Here is a 19,801-nt window from a genome sequence, read left to right as displayed (position 1 = left end):
ATTTACAACGTTGTAGCTGCCTATCTTCGAAATATTAGTGCAGTTGCAGCTAACTTCATTTAAAACGTTGGTTGTTAAATGAATCGAAGCCTTCTTGAGCAGTGTAATATTTGATTAAATTCTTTTATCATATTTCTTTTGTGTAGAAATTGTTCTAAATGTTTTCAGACCTTTTTAACAGTCGAGTTTCTGTATGATTTGAATATGACCTGTAACTTTGTTCACACCCTTGACGACCTCAGACATCTAGTTTTTAAAATACAAGCAAAAGATTGCTAGCATTTTGAATATTTCAATTGAGAGTACGCTTGCGTGTGTTATTGCCTCGGATGAAAAACTAATGATCCTTAGATAGACTTTTCCCCCGGACATAATTTGAGAAATGTTGTCTAAAATTTTTCTTCTGCAATGTGGAAATGTCTGGAACTCTGTTTGTGTAAGTTTATCTTACATTGTCGGTCCCAAGTCCGGATAAAGGAGGACGAGGACGAGGAGGGTGTCAGGTAGTCGACAGGCACTCCTATCTTACGTTGAATCCTTGAGATGCGATCATACCAACTCACATGCACCGGATGTCACATCCCGGCCCAGGGTCCACCACATTCACCACCGTAGCACGATATTGTCCGCTTTGGGTCCCGACCACACCCTCACGGTTTTGTTTCTGGGAACTCAGACAAGAACTTCTCAGTGAGTCACCCATCATGGGAGTGCTCTCGAGCGCTACGCGCTTAACTTCGGAGTTCCGATGGAACACAAAGTTAGCGAGCTCCAAAAAGGCCTCATGCTAAGTAGGGAACGGCCAGGGCTAGGCTCTGATACCAAATTGTCACATTGCGGCCCGAGGTCCACCACATCCTGGGCTCGCTCCACAAGAACTTCCCATGGGAATTCACACAAGAACTTCCTAGTGGGTCACCCATCATGGGAGTGCTCTCTCGCGCTACTCGCTTAACTTCGGAGTTCTGATAGAACCCGAAGCCAGTGAGCTCCCTAAAAGGTTCGTGCTAGGTACACTAGTACAAAAACATGTTTGCGCGACGAAAACTTGCGCGACGCAGCTAAATGCGTCGCGCAAAGTATGTTTGCGTGACGTTAAACACAAAACGTCGTGCAAAGGCCATTTGTGCGACGTTTTGTGTGTCCCGCAAGATTTTGGCGCTAAAGAAAGTAAGTTTTAACGCTTTTTCTGTTGACTTTGCGTGACGCACGTGCACTTATGTCGCGCAAAACATCTTTTCGTGACGTAAGTGGCGTCGCGCAAAACAGCTTTGCGCGACGTATGTGCACATGCGTCGCGCAAAGCTGTTTTGCGCGACGCCACATACGTCACGCAAAGTCTTTCCCCCACTTCGGCCCCCTCACTTTCTTGAAACCAACTCTCAAACCCTAGAACGCAGAACTCTCACTCTCTCGCAACCCACTCTGAGTGACACGAATGCAACAACCCTCGCCCTCTCTCCCGCCGTCGCATAACCGCAAAATCGCACTCTCACTCTCTCGCAACCCACTCTGAGTGACACGAATCCTACGTCACGCCAACCCACTTTCAGTGACGCACACATACGTCACGCAAACCCACTTTGCGTGACGCACACCTAGGTCACGCCAATCCACTTTGCGTGATGCAGACATTGGTCACGCCAACCCACTTTGCGTGACGCATGGTACTACGTCACGCAAAGACACTTTGCGTGATGCATGTAACTTCTTCGTCGCGCAAAACCTTCTTTCACAGGCTTGGTGCGACGCTTGTCGCGCGACGAAGGTTCGTCACGCAAATTTTTGCGCGACGTTTTTTTGGGTTTGCGCAACGAAGGACCTACGTCACCCAAAGTATTTTTTGTACTAGTGGTAGGGATGAGAACATACATATAAGGATCACTACCCTAGGCGATGTGGGATGTTACACCGGATCCCATCTGAACTCCGAAGTTAAGCGAGTTTTGGGTGAGAGTAGTACTAGAATGGGTGACCTCCTGGGAAGTCCTCATGTTGCATCCCCCTACAACCGACCCCACATAGTGGAAAAAGGCTTATAAGAAGAAGAAGAATGTGGAAATGACTGGCATTAGGGATTAAAATATGTTTCTGAATTCTGCAGTGCGTCTCCGGTTTGCTGGCCGTTAAGATTTTTGAGATTGACCTACCAGCTGGGTTGGTTTGGCTATTCCTTTCTATTGAAAAGGAGTCAGCTGTCTGCCCATGTCACCTTCTTTTAGGCTCCGCTGGATGACACGGCATTCTTGTTTAAGTATAGGCCGGCTATACTTGTGATGATTCGTTTACCTTAGTCTTTTGCCTTCTTCGCTGTGTATCACTTCATCTAATGTATATTCTGTATTCATGCATCCATACATGTAATTTTTCTTTTTGTTTATTGACTGCCGAAGAAATCTTCTTCTTTTGGATAGTGACAATGCGACATTTTTCGGAAGGATTGCTTTTTTTTGGGCATTTATTGAAAAATACTAATGTACATACAGGCTACAATCAACTGATCATGAGATCTCACATATTGTGCATGATACTTTGCTATCAGCTGCCTGCCTGTCATATAGTCAATGCTCATCTAGAGGAAAAATAATTGAATGCAATAGAATTTGTTAGTCATTGTTCTTCTCACAGTCAGTCGTGTGATGAAAATCTTCTTTGCACCATGATCAATGCTGTTTCTTCCCTTCATTTTTTGTCCTGGTCAACTTACTTGCAGGAAAATGCAATCTGGGCATTAAGGGTCGTGGTGCTCTTGTTTTTCTTTCAAATCCTCTCACACACACATATCCTGCATATAAATCAATCAGTCAATAAGTAAACTTGTTTGTCACTTTGTACTGCTAAATTACATACACTGGTTTTTAATACAATGTTTTCAACAGTCGCACCAAAATTTCGTCAGATTTCTCTCCCTCTTATTTCCCCTTCTTTTGAAGACACTCAGGACTCGAGAAATCATCAGTCAAATATCTTAATTACCCTCTGGCTAATTACATATAATTGCACTATCAATGATTTGTCTTTTGCATCAAAAATTACAAATTAGTTCAAAGTTTATCATTTACATTTTCTTTTTCTTAAACCATGGTAAGTATACCTTTGTTATATAACTAGTCCTGAGAAGATAACTCATGATAGTTATCGCAAAGTATTATGAAGAACTGAAGTTAGTATCACATACCTCTCCAAAAGCAGTATTGAATTCCCTCTGTTGATAGACCTGGTGGACATAATTATTTTCGTTGTAAGTAATAAGTATACATCTCTAAATGGGATGTGAAAATCGCAACGCTGGTATCTTCATATCACTTACCTCTGAATATTGTCGATACAGAAGTTCCAAAGTATACGGTCCGTCTTGGCAAATTCCATATCCACCCCCTTGGAACATCTATTGGGTTGTGACTAGACTCATGATCCGCGAACATCTGCATCATGATAGAACTTTGTTTATAAATCTGGAAGTAATGGCTTTAACATTCTGGCTTACAGAAGTGGAGTACAGGATTCTGGACCACTTTTAATTTTGTCCAGACTGTGCTCTGTAGATAAACTTCAAGGAGATTAGTTTCAATAAGACTTACCTCATTAACTTGAAAATATGTGCCGTTGAGTGGAAAGCTCCCTCTCATTGCTGTTCTACAAGGTATCTGCAACAAGTTGAATTAAATTTCAGTAAACAAATGCATGTAGTTTATTGTCTTTGACTTATTACAAGAATCAATTTTTCTCACCAAAATCGTCCCTCTGACTGTTTGTGAATTTTCTTCTCTTATACTATTACATGAAAAACATGTCTTCTCATTGCACAATTTGTGTTGGTCTTGGGAGCCACACCTGCTTTCTGGTGGTTGAATTGAATTTGCAGTCTCACCTGATATAAGTAAAATAAATGTATCACTTAGTAAGATGTACAATATTTCGACTTCATTCATCTGATGTCAAATTTAGCTAGTGCTAGGCCATCCATGCATCTGTATCCCAAGTTCTAACTTGGCTTACTGAATCAAATGCATTAAATTTGAATTGATCTCAAGATCCTTAACAATGTATCTCAGTTCTTTTATGTCTGGAGCTTACCTGGTGTCCATATAGCAAGAAGGTAAGGGCTTGGATCATCTGGTTCCCGTCTGTCCATCTGTAAAGTTGAATGGTGATTAATTGAGAATTAGAACGCTTCATGTATTGTAGATATAATATATATAATTTTAACCTACCCCTTTTAAGAGTGGATGTGAATCTGGTAGTTCATACCTGCATTATACCAGCACAGAATGTATAAGGGTGTCAGAGGATTTACAGTTATGCCTGTATACACATGCTTGTATAGGTATGTGTGCCAAAACTCAGAACGTATGGCTCCAGGCAGAGAGTTGTTAAAATTCCTGCAAGAATTCTGACGGTGGCGAATTCAAAATTTCGACGCTAAATTTGTTTTCCTAGATTGAACATGCTGTGGACTTTGGCCCTACTATATTTCAGTTTGTGTTCAGTGTTTTGCAAGGAATATGTGGGTTTGTGACTATGGGATGAAATGTACTTACACTTGGTGCTCTGTTCGTAGTCGACTGACATTCTTTAGCTTGGGTGTAGGGATAGAAGCAGCTTCCGAAGTCAAGGAAACTAAAGACTTGGACATGTCACCTTCTTGAAGCTCCATCTTCTCTTGCATATAGTTTTGTAATGTCGATGTAAACCTTTCCAAATTTAATCATCTGGTAATGCAGCTCATAACTATGGTTCAATAGTCAATTAATCAGTAAAAGCATAAGTCGACAAATATAAATAAAATTACATGAACTTTTGCACTTGAAAGTAGTGCTCTCAAATTTATATGAAAAGTTTATGAAGCTATGAGCTTACAGGGTTCGTTGATCAATTTTGCATAATCTTGGCCATAGATACTTTTGAATTGATTCCAGCATTGGGTACCTAGAGGGAATACGGTTAGCATTTTCCAGTAGTGGAAAAGTAAGCATTCATTTACCAAACTATCATTTCTTACATTTCTAGGAGGTGTCACTGGAGTGATTCAGGTAATGGTTGGAGGGGGACCCATCCCAGTCTTACTGCTATCCTTCCAAAATTAGTGTCAACCTATATGGAGCAAAGAACATATATAATTTCATTGATTTTAAGATGTCCCCAGGCTCTTGTAACATAATTAGTATTTAGTAGTCGCATAATTGTTACCGGGAAAGCAAGGTGGTGAAGTGTTAAAAGCCGGACACACTCCACACTTTTCAAGCCCAAGCCTCGTATGCTTAATAGATAATCCCTGCAGGAAAATCATTAGTGATAACTGTATACCAAACCTGATGAATAATGGCCTTGTTAATGGCATAAAGGGGGTAGCTGTAACGTTCTACAAGATAATGAATTGTGGAATGACTTACTTTGCTTCATCAGGAGGAACATCTCTTAACCATTCCAGATCGATGCTTCCATGTTCTTTAACCAGTCGGTTTAGGAATTCCTACAAACATTGTGCAACTAGTGTTATCACGAGGGATAGTCTTAACCTATCAAGTGATGTTATCTGGAGAAAATTAACGGTCCAATGAACTTGGACTGAATACTAATAGTAGAGTACCTGGATCCGTTCTGCTAGCATGATGTTCATCCCTCGTTCCTTGATTGCCTCAGAAATTTCTTTGACATTAGCATTTTTGGGTGCTTCATAATCCAGTGAGTCCATTCTGTCTTTATTTCTTTCCTTTTTCCTACCATTGACCTGCACCTGCTTTCTCAAGATGTCCCAGTCAACTGCATTCTTTTTCCCGCTGTCTGCCTTTCCTTTTCTTCTTTTTGAAGTATGTGTACTTGTCTCATTATGTGACTGACCATGAGAAAATAGTTGCTCCTGTAACTTTGAATCAACTGATTGATTTTCCATGAGTATATGCTTACCATCAGCGTCGTTGATAGAATTTTTGCTGAGCTCACTGACATGCTTTATGCTACCACTCTTAGTTCCCATAAGTGGTTCAGTATGTTTTCCGGGCTCTCTGACTGACGTGTTTTCTAATGGGAAGGTTAGGTTCCCCTCACGCTGATTACTATAGTTGGAACAATGATGTCCAGTGCTTGGCCTTATTTCAGAACTATTATTCAGGTCTGTTGAGTGCTGTCTGAACAAAGCATACAGGTCCACTGATGGCATTTCTTGAGAACTCCACAGACTACTCTGTTGCATAGAGGAATTAACAACACTTCCTAACAGTTGTTCATAGACAAGTTATTAAGAGGATTACAAATCAGTTCATAGACAAGTTAGGCCTAGGAACTGTTTTTAAAGAGAGGAAAGAGATCATCTCCGGATCCCTTTTACCAACTCTACCCTATCAATCAATCCGGATCTTTGAAATTTGATCCAACGGTTAAAAACAGGGGGCATCTTTAAAAATTACAATAATTTTAGCCGTTTGGTCAAAATTTCAAGGGTTCGGATTGATTGATAGGGTAAATTTCGTGGAAATGATCTGAAGAGGATCTCTTACCTTAAAGGAAAGCTATCTTCTGCTGGTCCTCAATAGTTCTAAGGAAAGAGAGATATTTTAGTGTGTTCGGAAAACGATGTGGTAAACCATATGAAGTTATACAATTGGAAGGGGAGATCGGTAAGAGTTCATAAATAAAGTGGGAACAATGGGTCACATCAACCATGCTATTCCCTTGGTTGGCTTCTGCGTTGATGGATTTAGACGAGCTTTTGTTCATTAGATCACTACATGATTTCATTTCATCAGCAGACAATAACAACAAATTTCTTGGTTGGGATAAGCTGCAAGATCTAGCTATTTGCCAAAGGAATTGAATATCTTCACCAAGGACGTGATCAACAAATCTTCCCTTTGGCTTACAATTACAATGATGCTCCAGCTAGTGATAAACATTACGTTCAAGATTCTTAGGAAATTATAACGAGGAGGCTGAGTCCTCCACCAAAGCTATAAACTGGTTGCGCAGTACAAAGCAGGCAGCATTTCAAATACTAAAGGAAGGATTCTCAGACAGAAATTTTTTTTGAGACTGCATTCCACGTCGGGGAAAAAGGGACTTTACATGTGCTTAAGTAATTAAGCTAGTCTCATATTGCCAATTAGTTTTGTGGTAAAACCTCAACTTTCTGCAAAATCTTTTGACCAAGAAATGACTTGGCAAACTAAAAGGTTTCGAATATTGCCATTCTGTACTATAGTCTAATAATATTATTTTTTACTTGTAAGTAAAAGATCTTAGGTTCGAATCTCGTAAATGGAAAATTCAATATCAAATTAGATTGTCCATTATGTAGCCTAAACTAACCTCCCTCACTTAGTGTAAATATATCATTGTACTCACAGAAACAAAAATAAAAAAGAAAAGGGTTTCGAATATTGACCAAGGAGGTCCCTCCCTCCACTAACAAATAACAACCGGAGCTATGTAAGTGCAGCCGGCATGAGCCCATGAGAACCAGAATTACCAGCACGAGCGAACAATCATCACAACCAATAATTTCTTGGAACAAAAATTAGAAAATATCGTCTTCATGAATCATACAACGGTGTCCTTCATGAATATGTTAGGGCATGTTGGGTATCTTATTTGAAATTTTTTTTATCATTTATCAAAACATTTCTTAAGAACATTTCTTAAAAATATTTTTTTTTAAGATTAAAACATTTGATTGGTTTGCGATTTAAAAATTTTAAATCTTACAACTTAAACTAGATAAAGAGATCTAAAAAGAGGAGATCGTAGAAGAGGGAGAAAAAGGAGAGATAAGGAAACAAAGTAAAAGATGATTGAAGGAAAGAGAAAGAAGAGAGGATCAGAGTAGATAGAGAGGAAAATGAGTGAGACAGAACCTAAAACAAGAAGAAAACAGATTGAAGAAGAAACGAAAAAAAAAAAAAAAAAAGTGAAAGAAGAAAAGAGAGATTTGGAGTGAAAGGGAAGGAGGAAGAGAAAAAAAATGAATGAATTTAAATTTAAAAATTCTAAAACTCCCTTTTTATGTTTTTAGATCTATATATTTGAATCAATCTTGAGTTCAATTTTTTAAAATAGTCCAACCAAACAAGTTTTTAAAACCTAAAACTTGAAAATTGTTTTTGATTTAAAAAAGTTAGATTCAAGTAAAGTACCAAACATGCTATTATTTATCCCTGGAATCATGAAAATATGCCGTACTAAACATATTTAACATCACGTTCAACGTACAAGCAAACAGTACTACTACAAAACCAGAAACATTGCATTGAGATTCAAACTGACAGAGCCTATGCTAGTTGCGTGTCTTCACCTACCCGTCAAAGAAGATGTTAACTCCGCCTTAGAATATGTTGGATTCAGATTACCATTAGGAGCAACTACGGGCATCTCTTGTGGATATAGAAGAGGCTCCGGAGGCATTCGAAGGAATTCAACATCTCCTTCGAGCATCTGTAGGACTTCCTTCATTGAAGGTCGATCGCTTGGCTTCAATTGTATACACCACAAGGCGGTTATAATCATTTTTTTTGTTAATGGTTTTTCCTCCTCTACAATTTCTCCCACCTCGAAGTCCTTTCCTTCATTATATTGATTGTAAACCCACGAAGGGAAGTAAAGTTGACTTGAATGCTCTGCCAATGCATTCAAATTCTTCCTTCTGCTTGCCATTTCCATCAACAACATTCCAAAACTATAAACATCGGCTTTAAATGAAACACCGCCAATATTCTTGTAGAATAGTTCAGGAGCCATATATCCCATTGTACCCCTTGCTGCTGTTAGAGACACAATACTATTATCCACCGGATATAATTTTGCAAGCCCAAAGTCAGAAATCTTCGGTATGAAATTCTCATCAAGAAGAATGTTGTGAGGCTTGATGTCAAAATGTAATATTTGCATGTCACAATCTTCATGTAGATATTTGATCCCTTGAGCCACTCCAAGAGAAATCTCATACGTTGTCTTGCAACTTAATGGGATACTTCCTTCTTTGCAATAAATGTATTTATCAAGAGATCCGTTGAGCATGAAATCATATACCAAAGCATGCTTCGATCCCTCAACACAATAACCAACAAGCCGAACCACATTAACATGGTGAATCCTCCCAATAGTATTTACCTCGCTGATGAAATCTTGTCCATTGCCTTTGGGCTTATCCAACATCTTAATTGCCCCAAAACGTCCACTCCGTAACCTTGCTTTGAATACTGATCCATACCCTCCTTCACCAAGTTTTTCTTTAAATTTGTTAGACATCTTCTTGATGTTCGAGTACGAATACCTTATTGGCACAAAATTCTTTTCACCATGCAAAAATTCTTCTATGGAGTTGTACATTGACAAATGCCTTCTTTTCCATGTATAGATCAAAAACACAGTCACGAATGGTGCCCCAAATAGAAATTTTGCCACAACAAATAGTGCTGAACATTGGAGTAAATCACAAAAAACATCATGAGAAACGAAACTGACTTGTTGCCTTGGATCAAAGTATATGCTCAATATTGGATATCATATATATCAGCAAAGCTCTTACCGTAACAAACGAGTCCCAAGAGTGCAAAAGCTGCATTTAGAACAGAATGAAGAGTAAATCAAACTTGATTAGAGCTTGAACTTTGCGAAGTGAATATTGTGACGAACATTAAATACCCAAGAAATACAAGAAGATATATTAACAAAATCAAAGAGAAATAACTAGCTAGCTTTCGAAGTGCAAAGCATTATTATAGATAAAAATTTCTGTTAAGCCATCATAGATATAGCCCCTAATAAATTATGGGAGCTATTTTGGTTTCCAATTTCTGATAAGCCATCATACATATACCCTGGAGGTAGTTACAAACATATCGCTCCTACGCACACCTGGATTAACATTGAAATTTGTTGCAGTTTTTCATATCCATAGAGGATGCACTATATTATTTGTTAGGTACATGTTTATGTGATTGATTAAATACCACTCTTGTAAGGTGTAACAAAAATATAGTGTAATTAAAGAAAGTCTGGGGCTCTTAGTACCAGTTTGGTACAGCTGAAATTATAAAAAAAATGCATGTATGAAAAAAAGTTGGGGTCTTTTTAGTGTTTGGTAAACACTCTAAAACCAGCTTTTTTAAATTGAGGGTGAATAAAAAGACTAAAAGCTCATGCAGCAAAACATAGCTTTGAAAATCTAGCCCTTTTCCAAAACATGCAGAGCGACAGTGCATGTTTAATGAAACTTTCCTACACCCTCGTTAGTTTTTCAAAATGAGTCCTTGTCCCTGCAACAAAATGGAAGGATCTCTTTCCTACTCCCTCGCCCCGCATCAGACCCCTAGGACCGCCGCCGTCCATCCCACTCCCGCTCAACACCACCACCACCACCACGACTGCACCAACGACTATCCCTCTCCTCCTTCTAGATCCTACACACGATCAAATGCGATGATTAAACAGTAATTAAATTTAGAAAACAACCCAGAAATTAATTTAATTGACAGAAATGCTTAGGGTGAGAAAAGGACCATGATTTCTTCAGTAGCAGGATTGATGATTCTCATAGGCAAGGACTTCACCAAATTAACACCCAATAAATTAATAAGATGCCAAACAATCTTACCTGTACCACACAAAGAAATTTACCAAATTCAACAAAAAAACCCTAAGTTAAAACCAAAAAACAAACCTTTTATTTATTTACTTTTATACCTCAACAACCTTGTCCATCCTGACAAGGGAGAAGCCGTATCTGAAGAGCATGAGGAGTGAATTGGAAACCAAAACACTCTCATCAGCAAAGGGAAGCTTTGATTTGAAGCGCAGAATAGAGGGAGGGGCTTTTGACGACGAGGTTGAGGAGATTGGTGTAGTTCAAAGCGTGCAAGTTCCTGGAGTGGAGAATGGAGGCGCTGGCCTCGAAGGTGTGGGTGGAGATGTTGACGGTGGCCATGCGACCACTGACGACGGGGTTGCTCTCGAGGATCCAGTGAAGTTGAGAATTGAGATGAGGGAGGAATAGTGGCGGAGAAAATGAGGGACAGGAGAGAGAGTGAAAATAGGAGAGATTATAAATAATAAATAAAATAAATTATTATTTTATAATTTAATATTATACTATTTTCAGATATTTACATGACTACAGTCTACAACATATCAAACACTTGAATACTATATTTTTTTTTGTTAAAATACTTCGATGTTTTGGATTTAACATCTTCTTTATAAATGTTCTTAGAGTTCACAACATGTTTGAATATTTGGATATCAATTCAAATTGAAAAAACACGTTCTTTAGGAAGTAGCACCTCTTGATGAAGGGGTGTAAGCCAAAGGGTCAAACCAATTCAAAAGGAATATAAGAACTCTCGAAATAGAGGATAAATTAAATGTCATATAATCTCCCATATATAAATCTCTTACCTGGAATCAGTGCCCATAGAAATCGGAAAAAACCTGCATTGGCAAAGAGGGAAAAATGTAAAATACTTGGGTCCACACCCGTTGATTTTAAATTAAAATTTCAAACTTTTATTTATTTTTTTATTTTTTTACGTTAGTAAGTTAAATGTTAGATTAGCCACTGACAGAATTCGAACCCATGTCATCATGTAAGAGCATAATACATTTCCACCGCTGTGGTAAATGGTCACTTGTTTTTTTTCAAACTTTTTATTTCTTTGTCTAACATATTTCGTCATCTCCAATGGTCCACAAGCTAAAAGATGACATACTAGTCAAATGTAGCCCTCTTCTTAACCTTTTTTGGTGCTCAACTCCTTAGTTACAATAATTGATTCAAATTCAATGAGTAATTTTAAAAACATCCAAAAATAGTTTACTTAAATTAACCAATAAATTTAAAATATAAGTTTAAAACTAATAAATTATTAAATGGCTATGTTTAGTCTCTTCAATTGAAGATAGTATATGAAATTAGCCTAACATTTTTATTTAAATATAACTTTTTACAAAGCTATTTATTTAGCTCTTTTAGTTGAAGATGATAAAAAAAGAGACAAATGATGACTATGCCCTGCAATTTTAATTTAAGAAAACTAATAAAAAAGGTTTGAAAACTTTGATTTTTAATGATAAGGACAAAATAAAGGGTAAAGTGAATAGTACCATGATTGACTTTTTGATGTAAAAATTTGATTTTTCGTTAAAGTGAATAGTATTATAGGCTTTTTGTTAAAACTCCCTTTTAATTTTAATTTTATTTATTTTATAGGAATGAATTTCCTACAACAGAAGATAATGAAGTAAAAAAGAAAATTGAGATTAATTCCCTACTCACCTGGAACGCTGTGCGGATAACACTTGTAAAACCACCGCCATTGGTTTTCGCAGAGAATTGGACCATGAGGGGCATATTGAAGCTCAAATCCATAAACCAGAGAATTGTGTATGGATTTATAAGAAGCGTTGTAGCCGTCGAACAAGTAGGCATAAGTCGTTCGCTCTATGCTGCAACCGTCCTTCATCTGCCCTACCTCTAAATATCCAATCTTGACATAGCCATACGATTTTGGTTGGGATGACGACATCGACGAAGATGAAGTAGAAGCAGATTGAACAGGAAAACATGGAGCAGCATCCACGTAAAGAGATGAATTCATTGGACGCGGACACTTGAAAAATGTTAAATTTGTTGTGCCAATTTCCGTACATGTCGCTGATGATGCTGTACAATTCCCAGGTGTCGTCGGAATTTTGAAATACCAATAACGAAGATACCGATTATACATATAAGGAAGATACAGAGAATGAAGAGGAAGGGAGGAGCAATTGCTCTTGTCAAGGCCTGGATCGACAAATCGGATTGTTTGGTTATGGTAGTTGATTGCCTGTACGTAGTAATCGCCAGATGAAGATATGTTTAGTATGGTTTTGTTGTTCTCACAAGACAGAGTGTATCCTGAGTCGCCGCAGTGGCGCGGATCACCCTTTAGTCGAAAAGGGTAGCTTATATTGCGGATATGGCCGCAGGAAGAAGGCGCACACTTTTGCCGGGCGGCGTTACAAATGGTTTGAGGGGATAAGCTAAAAACAATAAAAGCTGCAATTAAAAACCGCATAGACAAGGAGGAGGAGGAGGAGGAGGAGGACCTTCCACTCATCCCCATGGAGAAAAATATCAGCGAGGTTTGACACAGAAAGTGCGTAACAATACAAATAATTTATATATAAGCACAAGAAAAGATTTTACACATGTAAAGGTAAAGGGGAATGACTCTCTCTTTCCGCTGTGGAATTAAGTATTGACCAAAACAGTAAATACTTTCTAGGCTTCCGTGACGTGGTCTTTGGGGTAAACCCGTAGATCAATTGCATTTTTATGGTCAAGTACTCTACACGGTCTTTTGTGTTAAACTATTAACATTTATTTGTTCTTCTGCTTGGAAAAAAACATACCTCAGAAATGCAGCAGCTACAGCTCAATCTCTCTTGGGTTCGCATATTCTCAATGACTTTGTTAACATTGCTCGGAGCAACCCAGAATGCCTATGCTTGTGAAAAATCCAAATGCGGGGATGATGGCGAGGCCATCCATATTCTGTTTCGCTGTGGACATCACTGTAGTCCGACATCTGATTGCCATGCGAATGAGGGTGACTACGGACAGGAGCACCGAGTGGTAGTGGTGAAATTCTTGGTGAAACGCATAGATTACAAGCGTCAGGAAGTCCAAGTCTATCAACCGCGTAATTGCCTGCTGTTAAAGCCTTTAGAAGTTGATAACATCAACATCTCATTGCCAGCCTCTCAATTCTACTTCCAAGAATCTCTGTCTTCCAACGCTACCTTAGTCCACTGCCTTGCTGAAAGAGAGTTATACAGCACTGAAGTCCCCTGCATTAGTGGCCCTGGCTACAGAGTTTATGCCATTAAATCTTCCCACACCACTGTGGCCTATCCGCCACTAGAGTCGTGTACAAAGATGTACGATGTTTTGTCGATTCCACAGATCCACTATTATGGTCTTGAGGGTACTAATTTGAAATGGAAGAAACCAAATTGTACAGAGTGTGAGGCAGAGGGCAACAAGTGTAGAATCAAGTACAATCACACCAACACTGAAATTCAATGTGTTAGCTTGAGCAAACCTAGTGAGTCTGCCTATATTTTCAATCTTGGTTTTATTTTACATATATTCTGCTATATTATTGCACTTGCTGCTTACTTATCTACCAAGCATCCGACTGAACATATTTCAAATAACTAGATGCAACGCATTTGATATGAATTTCAAATGACTAGGCAAAGAGTAATTTGTTTTCTTCTATTACTAAATTTGTCCGAGCAGTAGATCATCACTATTACTAAATTTGTCAATGCTTTTTTCAGGTGTAACAAGGAAATTTGCAGCCGTAGGTGAGTAGTCTGACGGTTTTTTATTTTATTTCATGTCTAGCTAGACCGTCGGGAATATTATTATTTACTCAAGGATTTGTTTGATTCAGGTACAACACTGGGATCATTTGTGGTATTACTACTGGCCGTTGCAGCCTATCGTGTCTATAGGTCTAATCGAAAAGAAAAGGAGAGTCAATTGAAGATTGAAAAGTTTTTAGAAGATTACAACGCTCACAAACCAAGCAGGTATTCCTATGCAGATATTAAGAGGATCACAAACCAATTCCAGGACAAGTTAGGCCAAGGAGCCTATGGAACTGTTTTCAAAGGAAAACTTTCTTCTGAATGCTTTGTTGCTGTAAAAGTTCTCAATAGTTCCAACGGAAATGGGGAAGATTTCATAAAGGAAGTTGGAATGATGGGAAGTATCCACCATGTCAACGTGGTTCGTTTGGTTGGTTTCTGTGCTGATGGGTTTAACAGAGCTCTCGTTTATGAGTTCTTCGCCAATGGTTCACTGCACGATTTCATTTCATCGGCAGACAATAACAATCGTTTTCTTGGTTGGGACAAGTTGCAAGATATTGCTCTTGCTATAGCCAAGGGAATTTATTATCTTCATCAGGAATGTGATCAACGAATCCTCCATTTCGACATCAAGCCTCATAATGTTTTATTAGACGACAATTTCACTCCAAAAATTTCTGATTTTGGTTTGGCCAAGTTGTGTTCCAAAGATCAAAGCATAGTGTCCATGACTACAGCTAGAGGGAATATGGGCTACATTGCACCTGAAGTGTTCTCCAGGAGCTTTGGAAATGTGTCCTATAAGTCGGACGTCTATAGTTTTGGAATGCTGCTGCTTGAGATGGTAGGTGGAAGGAAGAATATTGATTCAACCTCAGCAATCCCAACTGAAATTTACTATCCAGAATGGATCTATAATCTTCTAGAAAAAGGAGAAGAACTACGGATCCATCTTGGGGAGGAAGGAGATGGTAAAACACCAAAGAAACTCGCAATTGTAGGGCTGTGGTGCATCCAGTGGCACCCAGCGGGTCGTCCTTCCATGAAAGAAGTTGTTCAAATGCTGGAAGGAGGAGAAAACTTAACCATGCCTCCCAATCCTTTTGCATCTACAGGTCCTACACGAACAAATGCAACCACACCTGCAAGAAATCTAAACATTCAGTTAGAAGCTATTACTGAATTAGAGTAACATATCTACTTAGATATATAGATAGATATGTGCTCGCACACTTACGTATGTTACTAAGGACTCATGAGAAGTGTAACCATTGTACCTAAGTACCATATGTGCTCGATAGCTCGAGGTGTTTGTCTAACTACGTTAGTACATTCGAGGTTTGTTGGATTGCTTGGTTTTTCACTTGAAACCAATGGCTGGCCAATATGTATCACTTTTCCACTAAACTTCTATGCAAAAATCTTTCCTCAAGTTTTTACACCACAGTTCTTAACTAGCTTCAATAGACATATTGTTGCCATGCTTGCTTAGTCATGATCCTTCAAAGTTTTTAGGTTCTCAGTTTCCCATTTAAATTGATATGTTTTGTAACATTCTTTTTTGTTTTAGTACTTTTACAAACTGAGAGCAATAATTCCGCAACTTAGTGAGATTGGAATGATGAATTATTAGTGAGAATTTACTTTTTCTTGAACAATAATCACTTTAGGATGAGTTACATTACCAACTAGAGAGATTGGTCTAGTCGCATCTCTTCCAGAATGTTGAAATACGTTTCAAGTTTAATCCGTACCTCAACCAAAATCAAATAAGATATTGTTGATTACATATTGATTTATATGAGGAAATAAATAAGCTACTAGAAATGAAAATGTTAACAAGTATTTGATTGTTCTGATAATTAAGATCTTATTTTTCAACACACTCCGCTTCTGAGTGTAAATTTTTTTTCTTTTTTTATTGTAGATTACCATAGAATATCGACGTCCAAGTGAAGTGGGCTCTTACCATTGGCCTGCAAGGCGCACAACCATAATAGATTCGAATTTGTTGACTAGTACAAGGCAAATAATAGAGCCACTTGCCTAATCGCATGCGGCACAGTTAGCTTTTCAGTTTTCACTCATATGAGTTCTCCATTGGACCCACGAGCAAATTTCTCGTTTCATGAAGCTACATCTTGTTTTGTCTACCGCATTATTGAACTCCATAAGCAAATTTTTATTTTCCGTCTGGTTATATAACTTATAAGCAAATTTAACGAGTGTTACAACATTAGTCATGTAAATGGGTGATGTAGCAACAAAAGAATATCTCTCAGATTATTGGTGTTAAAATCAAACATAGTTCAACTATATCATTACTTGATTCTCCCCGGGGAAATGTTTCTTTCTTAGTGCCATTGTCCTTGTTAGAGGCTGCTAACAGACAGTATTTATATAATGATTTTGTATGTTTGTGCGAGATTTGACTTCTCAACCAAACTTTGAGTACAGAATAGGATGCTGGTTCGGTTAGGTACTTTTTTATGCCTAAAGAACTGAGAAGTTTGAGTTTTCTCTATGTTGTGCTTGCCTATAACGTACATTAACCTTGGGACCACCTAAATTCTATTAATATAGCAAGATATCATTTATCAATAAATTTGGTATTTTACTAAGATTATTTATAGTAGTAAGAAAGATAAATTTCATACCTCAATATGATTACAACTTTAATAGGATAATATCTAAAGATAAGATATGGTAGAATTCCACAAGGATATCCCATGATTTAATAAGATTTACATGATCACATTCCTAAACTATTAGGACTGCAACATATAGTTGATTTTTAAGTCTTTTGGAGAAAATGAGAGTTGCAGATTTGCAGCTAGAATAATATAATTTCTACTTCGGAATTTTGTTTGGTTTCCGTAGACTCAGGATGTTGATGGGTGTAAAAGTTGAACAATCAAATTGCAACAATTTTGGAAAAAATCAGCTCAATATTTAACGGTACGTTGATTGATGTGTCACATTCATGTGAAGAACAACGTTAATATCATAGGGTGTGACATCCACTAAAAGAAAAGAAAAAATGTAATAATTTAGAGAAAACAAGAATTCTCATTTTCTAAATCGTAGAGTATTCGTTGACTTTTAACTTTTTTGGGGAAACGAGATTGTAGGTTTGCAATGGAAATAATGAATTTTTCACTTTGGAATTTTGTTTTGCATCCAGAGGATGAGGATATTGATGGGGTATAAAAGTTGAACTTATGAAATTTCAACAATTTTGAAAAATCAACTAACCATTTAAGAATACATTGATTGATTTGTCACGTTAATTTGAAGAATGACACTGAAATCCTAGAGTGAGACATTTATTAAATGCAAAAAAAAAAAAAAAGTGTAATGGTTTAGAAGAAGCAAGAATTCTCATTTTCGAAATAGTAGGGTACTCATTGACACAAGACTTAAAATAGAAGAAAAATATTTTAATTAACTTTTCAGTCTTTTGGGTATGTCTTTATTTATAATAGTAAGGGAGGTAAATTTCATACTCCAATAGGATAATATCTAAAGATAAGGTATGGTAGAATCCCACAAAGATATCCCAAGATTTAATAGGATTTACACAATAACATTCCTAAACTATTAGGACTGCAACATATAGTTAATTTTTAAGTCTTTTGGGAAAAATGATAGTTGCAGATTTTTGCATATAATTTCTACTTTGGAATTTTGTTTGGTTTCCGGAGAATGAGGATGTTGATGGGTGTAAAAGTTGAACAAATCAAATTGCAATAATTATAGAAAAATCAACTCATTATTTAACAGTATGTTGATTGACGTGTCACATTCATGTGAAGAACGACGTTAAAATCTTAGTGTGTGGCATCCGTTAAAACAAAAAAAAAATGTTATCATTTAGAGAAAACAAGAATTCTCATTTTCTAAATTGTAGAGTATTCATTGACTTTTAAGTCTTTTGGGGAAATGAGAATGTAGGTTCGCAGGGAATAATGAATTTTCCAATTTGGAATTTTGTTTTGCGTTCAGAGGATGAGGATGTTGATGGGGATGTTGATGAGGATGTTGATGAGGATGTTGATGTTGTTTTGGAATTCCATTTGGCGTCTTGAAGGATAAGGATGTTGATTGGAGTATAAAAGTTGAACACATGAAATTTCAACAATTTGGAAAAATCAACTAACTATTTAAGTTGAACTAATCAAATCTCAACAATTTTAGAAAAATCAACTAATGTGTCAAGTTAATTTGAAGAACGACGTTGAAATCATGGAGAGTGACATTCATTAAAAGCAAAAGAAAAATGTAATGGCTTAGAAAAACCAAGAATTCTCATTTTTTAAATGGTAGGGTACTAATTGAGTTATTAACATCTCTTTCAGAGTGTTGAAATACATTTCAAGTTTAATCCATATCTCCACCAAAATCAAATACGAAAATGTTGGCTACACAGTGATCTATACGAGGAAATAAATAAACTACTAGAAATATTTCAAGTTTAATCCATACCTCCACCAAAATCAAATAAGAAAATGTTGGCTACACAGTGATCTATACGAGGAAATAAATAAACTACTAGAAATATTGGCAACCGTTGAATTCTTCTAGGAGTTAAGAGATTTTTTCCTTTAATCCACTATATTTTTTTGTTTTTTTTTAATGTAGACTAGGAACATCTTTTATAATCAAAAGAGAAAAAAAGGATGGAAACTACTGAAATTTTTTCAGAGTCAAGATCGTAGTTCCTCTCCAGCTTCCCATGAGGTTTCGCTCCCGTCTTTGTTACCGAATGGTTGAAGGCATGGACGGAGCCAATGAAGGCTCACTGGGGGCATATGCCTCCATTCAAGTAATTCGTTTGTTTAGTTGCAGACTACAGTTATATAATATACACGGATTATCTTTAAAGAAGATATACGTATCTAATATCCAACATACATTCATTCTACTTATACTTCATATCAAATATTATATAAGCAATAGTGCTCTTGTTTTGTCATTCAAACCAAAAAAATCCTCTCCTGCCTAGCATGTACTTATATTTTTCTCATCACTTTGCCACTTTCCACTACTACATTGAAATTTTTGTAACATTAGAATTATGATAGAGCCACTACTATATTGAAATCTTTGTAACATTAAATTTTTGATACATCATCATTTGAAACCATCATTAATATCATATTGTGTATAACCATACTATAATAAGTTTTTTTAGTTATTTTCGGTTGCCCCCACTAGAAGAAATTTCTGACTTTGTCCCTAGTTGAAAGCCTCCCTTTCAATAAAGAGATGTCCAAGTGAAGTGGAATGTAGACGTGGTGCAACCATCACCATTCACCCCAAAAAGTTTGCATGTCAATAAGAAATAAATCAGTCAATTCCTTCCTTCATTTTCCAAATAAATAGCTCAATTTCTTGCTAACTAGTACAAGGCAAATAATAGAGCCACTTGCCTAAGCGCATACGGCAC

The 19,801-nt window shown here is 37.2% G+C and overlaps 3 protein-coding genes and 2 pseudogenes across 4 annotated transcripts; 2 read left to right on the top strand and 3 right to left on the bottom strand.

Moving 5' to 3' along the window:
* The first annotated feature begins 1,874 nt into the window (after window positions 1–1,874).
* Window positions 1,875–2,004, top strand: LOC125480773 (annotated as a pseudogene).
* Window positions 2,005–2,438: 434 nt separating this feature from the next.
* On the bottom strand, window positions 2,439–6,160 carry LOC125480698 (annotated as a pseudogene).
* A 1,955-nt stretch (window positions 6,161–8,115) lies between these two features.
* LOC125480752 (rust resistance kinase Lr10-like) lies at window positions 8,116–12,483 on the bottom strand. 2 transcript variants are annotated; one of them, XM_048591865.1, is made up of 4 exons: window positions 12,266–12,483; window positions 11,389–11,421; window positions 9,521–9,550; window positions 8,116–9,407 (listed from the first exon to the last, which is right to left on the bottom strand). In XM_048591865.1, exons 1-4 carry the CDS (start codon window positions 12,450–12,452, stop codon window positions 8,284–8,286), a joined length of 1,374 nt encoding a protein of 457 aa, XP_048447822.1. In that variant the 5' UTR covers window positions 12,453–12,483; the 3' UTR covers window positions 8,116–8,283. The 2 variants fall into 2 exon arrangements, with proteins under 2 accessions (XP_048447822.1, XP_048447823.1); XM_048591866.1 differs by lacking the exon at window positions 11,389–11,421.
* On the bottom strand, window positions 12,471–13,352 carry LOC125480697 (the record flags this gene model as incomplete). The annotated part of the gene is made up of 1 exon (XM_048591726.1): window positions 12,471–13,352. A coding segment is annotated over exon 1 (624 nt), but the record flags the coding sequence as incomplete, so codon positions are not given.
* Window positions 13,353–13,385: 33 nt separating this feature from the next.
* LOC125480750 (rust resistance kinase Lr10-like) lies at window positions 13,386–15,794 on the top strand. The gene is made up of 3 exons (XM_048591862.1): window positions 13,386–14,078; window positions 14,317–14,343; window positions 14,433–15,794. Exons 1-3 carry the CDS (start codon window positions 13,391–13,393, stop codon window positions 15,542–15,544), a joined length of 1,827 nt encoding a protein of 608 aa, XP_048447819.1. The 5' UTR covers window positions 13,386–13,390; the 3' UTR covers window positions 15,545–15,794.
* Window positions 15,795–19,801: the final 4,007 nt, after the last annotated feature.

This window comes from the organism of the source record quoted next, unplaced genomic scaffold (assembly GCF_019419815.1).
Source record: "Pyrus x bretschneideri cultivar Hongxiangsu unplaced genomic scaffold, Pyrus_bretschneideri_v1 Contig35, whole genome shotgun sequence".
Lineage (NCBI taxonomy): Eukaryota > Viridiplantae > Streptophyta > Magnoliopsida > Rosales > Rosaceae > Pyrus > Pyrus x bretschneideri.
This window is presented reverse-complemented; position numbering and strand designations above follow the sequence as displayed.

Bases quoted from the DNA above. Each gene is read 5' to 3' on its own strand.
- LOC125480752 (XM_048591865.1), bottom strand. From the start codon at position 12,452: ATGAAGGACGGTTGCAGCATAGAGCGAACGACTTATGCCTACTTGTTC. The intron at 11,422-12,265 runs GTGAGTAGGGAA...TTGCCAATGCAG, and splicing joins TTATCCGCACAGCGTTCCAG to GTTTTTTCCGATTTCTATGG. The intron at 9,408-9,520 runs GTAAGAGCTTTG...TCCAATGTTCAG, and splicing joins CTTGGGACTCGTTTGTTACG to CACTATTTGTTGTGGCAAAA.
- LOC125480750 (XM_048591862.1), top strand. From the start codon at position 13,391: ATGCAGCAGCTACAGCTCAATCTCTCTTGGGTTCGCATATTCTCAATG. The intron at 14,079-14,316 runs GTGAGTCTGCCT...TGCTTTTTTCAG, and splicing joins TGTTAGCTTGAGCAAACCTA to GTGTAACAAGGAAATTTGCA. The intron at 14,344-14,432 runs GTGAGTAGTCTG...TGTTTGATTCAG, and splicing joins AAGGAAATTTGCAGCCGTAG to GTACAACACTGGGATCATTT.